This window comes from Ostrinia furnacalis, unplaced genomic scaffold, assembly GCF_004193835.3.
Source record: "Ostrinia furnacalis isolate ACB-3 unplaced genomic scaffold, ASM419383v2 OfSCF6303, whole genome shotgun sequence".
Lineage (NCBI taxonomy): Eukaryota > Metazoa > Arthropoda > Insecta > Lepidoptera > Crambidae > Ostrinia > Ostrinia furnacalis.
This window is the reverse complement of record NW_021136542.1, coordinates 243,311-251,256: the sequence shown is the minus strand read 5'-3', so window position 1 is coordinate 251,256 and position 7,946 is coordinate 243,311. Positions and strand designations below refer to the sequence as shown.

The following is a 7,946-nucleotide window of genomic DNA, read 5'->3' as shown; positions in this document are numbered from 1 at the left end:
TACTGCGAAGCTTAATAGACTTAATATACACTCGTATGACGTAGTCATCCTTACTGAGACCTGGTTAGTGCATAGTGTATCCGACACGGAGCTATTCGACAGTAGGTATGTGGTCTGGAGGCGGGACCGGGACTATGCCCTAACGGGGCAGGGTCGCGGCGATGGTGTGTTGGTGGCTACGCGTAAAGAATTATCTGTTGTTACACAACAGCAATTCCAGTCCTCCGCTGAGGATTTGTGGATAACATTAACGGTTAAATGTAGAAATACCAGAAAAGTTAATAGAATTCACCTATGTGTATTATATTTGTGTAATCAAAACCGTGGCAACACCTTCTCTCTGCAACTATCAAATTTTTTAACTTAATTAAGTGACATTATTTTAGCTCACCCGTTCGACACTTTTCTTATTATTGGTGATTTTAATCTTAGTGGTATAGCTTGGCTCCCCGATGCCATGGGTTCTTTTTCCCCTAACAACTATCGTACTCCGGATGAACAACTATTAATCGACGAACTCAATACGTGTCACCTCCGACAATATAATGGTATTATTAATTCGTACGGAAGAATTCTAGACTTAGTATTGTCGAATGAAGAAGTAATAGTTAGTGAATGTGACGACCCCTTGGTACGTTCAGAAGCTACTCTCAAAACTGGATCCCTCCAAATCGGCTGGCCCTGATCTTCTGTCCGCACCGATCTTAATTAACTGTGCCGAGGCATTAGCTTTACCAATTTGTCTCCTCTTTCAAAAATCTCTCCTCGAGTGCTCAGTGCCTGGGATTTGGAAATCAGCTTTCATCACACCAGTTCATAAAAAGGGGTCCAAGGTTGACGTCTTAAATTACAGGCCGATCTCTAAACTCTGTATAATTTCAAAGGTATTTGAAAAAATAGTGTACGACCAAATCTATGCTTCACTTAAGACCGCATTTAGTGATTATCAACACGGCTTTCTGAGGGGACGATCGACAGTATCGAATTTGGTCGTTCTTAATGACTATATTACCGAGGCAATGGACAACGGGAAACAGATCGATGTCATATATACAGATTACAGCAAATGTTTTGATCGTATAAACCACGGTATCCTTTTATCGAAATTACAAAAAATCGGCATTAGAGGTGATTTACTCAGGTGGTTAACCTCATATATCTCAAATCGTACTACAGGCTGTGGTGGTCAGCAACTACATGTCCAGTTGGGTGCCAATACCCAGTGGTGTGCCCCAAGGGTCACTACTGGGCCCTTTATTATTTTTAATCTTCGTAAATGACATAAACTCGTGCCTCCACTCATCTCGTCTTCTTTGCTTCGCTGACGACATGAAAATTTTCACTACAATTTCTTCAAAAGAAGATGCTGATGCTCTCCAGGCTGATCTGTTGCGCTTGGAATATTACTGCTCTTGCAACCAACTTGATCTTAATCCCTCTAAATGTTTTGCGGTCACCTTTTCCCGTAAACAAGCCATTCATTTGTCCACATATATACTCAAAGGGACTTCACTTGAACGCAAAACCAGTATTAAAGATCTCGGTGTAACGCATGACATGAAGCTATTATTTGACTCTCATATTGATAATATCGCAACCAAAGACTGTCAGGCCCTCGGATTTGTGATGCGTAGCTCAGTTGGCTTCACTAAGGCTAAAACACTAAAGATTTTGTACTGCACTTTTGTCCGTAGCCACTTAGAATATGCGTCACAGGTTTGGAACCCCAGATATCAGGTGTACATATCTCGACTGGACAGCATTCAGAGGAAGTTTGTGAAATTTATCTGCTTTCGCATGAAAGACTCTTATAATTCCTCAGAATACCTACCCCTCTGCAGAAAACACCACCTTCTTCCTTTGGAACTGAGGCGCGAGATAGCCGACGTCACATATTTGCAAAAGATTGCCACAGGTGAAATTGACTGCCCACACCTACTAGCCAAAATATCTCTGAGGGCGCCTCTAAGGCCCATGAGATTTAATCCACTTATTTTTCTTCCGAAGGCGACCACTAACTATAGACAGAATAGCTTTATATGGCGTGCAGGCGACAAATTTAACAGACTGAGTAAGGAACTAGATATTGATTTATTCTATACTAGCATACCAGCGCTTAGGCGGCTACTGAGCGAGCGTTTTTTCAAGCCTATCCAGTAGTTTTTTTTTCAACCGACTTCAAAAAAAGGAGGAGGTTCTCAATTCGACCCGTATGTTTTTTTTTTCTATGTTTGTTACTCGATAACTCCGCCAATTATGAACCGATTTGAACAAATCTTTTTTCAGCGTATAGGTAATACCTCAAGGGTGGTCCCATTTAAATTTAATGATAAAAAAAAACAACCCCCAAGGGTGGAAAATTGGGGATGAACTTTTTTATACGCAATATCTCCGCCGATTATAAACCAATTTGAACGATTATTTTTTTGTTGAATAGGTATTATCAAAAGGGTGGTTTCATGCGAATTTGAAGAAAATATTTCACCACCAAGGGTGGAAAATTGGGGATGAACTTTTTTATACGCAATATCTCCGCCGATTATGAACCAATTTGAACGATTATTTTTTTGTTGAATGGGTCATTCCACAAAAATATGTCAACTCTTAGTCCGCGCCACATTTCACATTAAATATTTGTTAATATTTTATTCCAAAATTNAAATAAATAAATAAATAAATAAATAAATTTTCTATACGTACCTATATTCGAAGGCGTAAATATTGCTATCTTGAATTTCAGGGGGGTAATTTTTGCTAGCTAACTTTTAAATAGATAAAATTCAGGCCGCGGCCGTGTGACAAATATTACTACATTTGATTTTAAGCAGCTGCGTTTCTTATTGATTTTCGGACAATTGAAAGCTAGGTGTTAAGTCACTTATAGCACTAAATTGCAAAACTAACAGTTCGTGTGTAAAGATTTTTAAATTACGCGACAAATAATAACTATCGATATCGAAACACGTCAGACAGGTACAACACTGATCTCTTCCGACTTCCTCCGATGTCACCACACGTGCACAGATACAAAATGGCGGCACTTGGCAGGTCCATAGAAAATTAATAATTCGTTTCGTGTTCTAATAATTTTATCTGTGGGAGTGTGGAAATCTGTAACCATGAGCGGTGAATCCGAGAGCCCGGTATATTGTTCTTTCGTGGGCATCCAGTACATAGTCTGTGATTGTGGGGATGCCTTTGAAAATGAGGAGTCTCACAGGCACCATTTGCAAGTGAAGCACCCTGAAACCTTCAAGAAACACTTCGTCAGACGGCTCAAAAAAGTCCCGCCACCTACTATAACTGAGTACAAATGCGGCGAGGTAAGTTTTATATTGTTTGTTATTTGTTTTGGTTAGCCAACATTTGGGTCTTACTACACAGTTGGCTCACTACACTATTGCTTTTCTGAACCAAAGATCTGTAGGACTATTTTGAAATTATGACAAACTTTCTAAAACTTACGAGCAAAATTATAGTAATTAAAAAATGTTTAAAGTTAAGTGATATGTATTGTATTCCAATATCCAATTTAATACCATGGTTTTATACCATTTTGGTACAGGTACCAAAACTCAATATTTTTATGTCATTTTTATTGTTATTGTTTGTAAATCCAATATTTTATGCCATCTTTAATGTTATTGTACTCTAAAGACATATCTTGTACGTACCGAATAATAATGTTTCTTCATTTTCTTCTTTCCAGTGCGGAAACATATACCCGACGGAGGAAGAATGTGTGGCCCACCAAGAAGCCGACCACATCCCCTTCATGGAGGAAGAGGTGGTGTATTTAGACGAAGACCACGAAGAAAATTTTGTTGTTCCAGAAATGATCGAATCTTCCACGTCTATGGAAAGGTGACTATTGTTTTAAGAAACATTGATATTTATTTCTTTTTACTTTTGTGGCTTAGGTACAGTCAGCATCAAATAGTGCGTGGCAGCCAAAGCAGCCAATAAGTTTGCAACATGTTACAAATGATATTTTTTTTTATTAGAATAGTAGTAACTTTTATCACACAAATTACTAATACTCCCGTTAGCCCCTCGAACTAATCTAAATATGCTTGTATCACAAGTGAGCTCACCACAATAGACGAGCGGCGGCGGGGACCGAACCCGCGTTCCCCGGATCACGAGTCGGCCAGTCCGACCCCTTCACCGTTTGGCTATCGTGGCTATTAATTTTTACTTTAGAGGGTTAGGTTAGGTGAGGTAATTAATTACGTAGGGTAATTAGTTTATGGTGACAACCTTTTAGCCACTTTTGAACTATTTGATGCTAACTGTACACTTGAGAGCATAAAAACTAGCATCTTGTGTTGTAATAACTGCAAAAAATATATAGTTTTGTGTTGTCAACTGTACCAGCAAAGGTTTTCTCGATCGCCCGTATTCACAAACATTACTATGAGGTCTCACAGTGCGCGTGAACGCACAGGGTGACACACGAACCAATCACAGAGCTATTCAATACTGGGTTCGATTTGTTGCTTCACTTACGCAAGCATCGTTTGTGAATACGGGCGATAAACATGTTTTTTGGTGCTAAAATTTATTAATCGCCTCTTTTGATATCCTAACAATACAGTTTCTGTTTCCACAGCGTCGGCACCTTATCCCTAAAGAACCATTTACCAGTTCGAGTGCAGAGCCTGCCGTCGAAATCCGCTATATCCCAGGACGGTACGGTCCCAGACACAGTGCCTTCGGTGAGGAAGCCAGCGCCACCGCCGAGACAGAGGAAACGGCCAGTGTACAGGCATAAGAATATCGTTTGCGAGACATGCGGGAAAAAATATGCTGTGAGTTATTATTGTTATAATATTTTATTTAAGATCATATTACAATAACATCAAGATTGGACATTACAGTATTCCTAAAACTTTGAATCAATTATTATCTCTTGTACTATCGATAGTTCTAACAATAATAAGCTCAAGAGAGATCTGTAGTATAGCCTGACCAGGAACATAAAAACCCTGGCATAGAGGCGCGTCAGTTGCATTTGATAGTGCAACACTGAGTACAGTCGTACCTGTGTTAAATTAATAGGCTAACTTTATGTATCAGGATTCAGGATTACGGGCTAATTTGATATTTATTTTATTTATTTATTATTCATTATTGAGCAATTACATATTTGATCCAAATAGCGTCCTAAATCCTTATATTTATATTTATCCTGATATTTTCATAAATTAACGAAAAAATATTATTATAGGTAACCTGGTTTAAATAAATTAAATGAAACCATCAATCGAGCTAGTAGGATTTATTTTATAATTCATCAATAATCAAATTCAGAACTTGAATATTCAACTGCAATGTTTGCTCATGAAAGCTTCAAACTCGGTACTTCTTTCCCAATTCCATAAAATTCAACACTTAGAAAGTGACAAAAATTTTTAAAATAGGTAGTTGAAACAAACCACAGTAATTTTCATAGTGGACTGTACTATGCTATAAACATGTCAGTCAATTTGACAACCTTTGTCGGAAACATTATTCAATGAAAATATTGTCCTAACCCTTAGTATTTCTCTTCGAAAAATACTTTAACACATTGTGAACCACTTTTCTTTCACGACTATAAAAAGATTTTAGCAATTTAATTCACAAAATCAATTGCGCACATTTAAAATAAAGTTTGTTTACACTTTGACAGCAATAGACTGACATGCAAGGTGACATCTCAATGAAGTTTTCAGTTACTGTTGCCATAAAAGAAATTAGTACCATTAGTTTTCCGCAACATGGCGAGGGTTTTTATGTTCCTGGTCGGGCTATAAAAGAGCTAATCCGTTGTCCTAGATGAACGACAAAGACAATGCAACTCGAAAATGGCAAGTAGTCGTTGTTTACAATAGTGGCGTACCTATGTACACGACATTTCGCGTGACAATGAGTGCGTTTGATGGAAAAAGCGCTTGTAAGCAAAATGGCACTAAGCGGTATGTGCTGTCACTGCTAAAAAATTAATAAAACACGTCACTATTGAAGTTAGCAAACGTGTCCGCGCCGATATGTTGTCCCTAAGTAGTGATAGGGCAAGCTAAATTGGGATGTGTATAATTTATGTGCCCTAATGAGGGCCCACATACTAATAAATAATTTGAATTGTTTTTTTTTTTCAGTCCAACGCAGCTCTGAGGTATCACCAAAGAGTGCACACGGGCGTTCGTCCATACCAATGCACGTACTGTCCGAAGAGTTTCACCATGTCACTGTTTTTGCAGGTAAATAATGGTTAAGTTTGATCCCAAAGTTTAAGTGCATGAGGTATAGTTCCAAAATACTGAACTGTCCTATCCATGACATTGACAGCGGGGCGCCACCGTCAATACCGGATCGCTGGTTCCGATTTGTGCCATGTTGGAAACCATATAGTTGAACGATGGTAGCGCCCCCCTGTCATTGAGTTTGGTGGGACAGTTCAGCGTGGGTCATCTATACCACCTAAGTATCGATACCTACTCATTTCGATAATACTCAAATCTTTTTTCGATACTACTTAAATAAGTACTCCTAAAGTAACGATACTTACTGATATCGATACTTTTTGGAACTTTTATTTTGTTTTATTATTTTGAGGGTGCTATCAATGAACGTTGAAGGACAATAATTTAAACAAAATTGAGAAGAAAACATCTCTTTCATCTCAATCAGCTTTCTGCTCGGGCTCGGCTGAAGTCGGACGAATTCGGCTGGCCCAGCGCGCGACAACGCGTCACTCACGCCGCCACGCGACGAATACCGGTAACTCGGTAACCGATTAAAGCTGATTAGCTGACTGTTTTTGCTCTCTCAGTTCTGTATGATGCGTTCTCGGTTTTTTTTTATTGTTTTCGATTGTTTTGCTGATTTGATTCGATACCAAGTATTTTTGTTTCGATACCGATTATGTATCGCAAATTGATTCGATACAATAAATACTTGGTATCGAGTACCTACTCTTATTTATTAGTATCGGAATATCTATCACGTATATAAATCCTCTGTCACGTCATAAGATGTCAATGTCACTTCTCCCGTGCCGTTCCCATATCTCAGGCAGTGACTGAGGTAAGCGCCCAGACCTATAATTACTTTTTTGCATGCCGTGGCAATCCGTTATTAAGACAGCACTTAGGCTGGGTTGTACCATCTTACTTTAACTTTAACAAACGCCAAAAATCTGTCAAACTCCATAAAAAATAATCGGTTATCGTTATAGTCACCGTCAAAGTTAGGTGGTGCAACTCAGCCTTTTATTTAAGTTCAAATACGCTGTAAATATTGTTTTTTAGTGTATGCCTTGTTAAAGCCTGGTCCGTGAGCACGTAGAATGGGGATGTTGCCTGGGTCAAAAAGCAAGAGTTTTAATTAGTCCGTCAGTTAACTTATCAAAAAGTGTGTGTAGTGTATACACGTATTTTTCACTTTTTCAAACTAATGAAAATTTAAAGAGATAAAGCGCCCCAAAGTTCATAAGAAGAGGCCCGTGACGTCAACGCTTGCTTAAGGCTTGGTATTTCTTCTAAAGTAGGTATTTCGCGCTGTCAAAATCTGCGCGCGCAATTCTTCGCCGAAAACAACGCGTCAAAGAGCTCCCGCCACAATTTCCAGCTACACAGTATAGAAATACGCAGTTGGTTAGGTTAGGTTGACTTCCTTCCCTTCAAGCGTCACACTCACAACACTTTCTAATAGAAATCATATCCAAGTGATACAAATTAAAACACCTTTCAGACTTTTTGGGAATATATTCTAAAATCGAATAAATAAATAGGCTAGTTGCCTCATGTCACCATTTATCATAATAACTTTTAATTCAAATATTATTCTGTACAAGGGTCCGAAATATATAAACTTCAATAAATATAAATAAGGGATTGCTGTAAAAATTCAACTGAAACCCGTTAATTTTTTACTTTTTTTTCTCTTGACTGAAAACACCG

General features: G+C 38.4%; 1 protein-coding gene across 1 annotated transcript; it reads left to right on the top strand.

The window, feature by feature from the left end:
* The first annotated feature begins 2,918 nt into the window (after positions 1 to 2,918).
* On the top strand, positions 2,919 to 6,260 carry LOC114362242 (zinc finger protein 189-like). The gene is made up of 4 exons (XM_028317543.1): positions 2,919 to 3,323; positions 3,710 to 3,864; positions 4,613 to 4,811; positions 6,144 to 6,260. Exons 1-4 carry the CDS (start codon positions 3,120 to 3,122, stop codon positions 6,258 to 6,260), a joined length of 675 nt encoding a protein of 224 aa, XP_028173344.1. The 5' UTR covers positions 2,919 to 3,119.
* Positions 6,261 to 7,946: the final 1,686 nt, after the last annotated feature.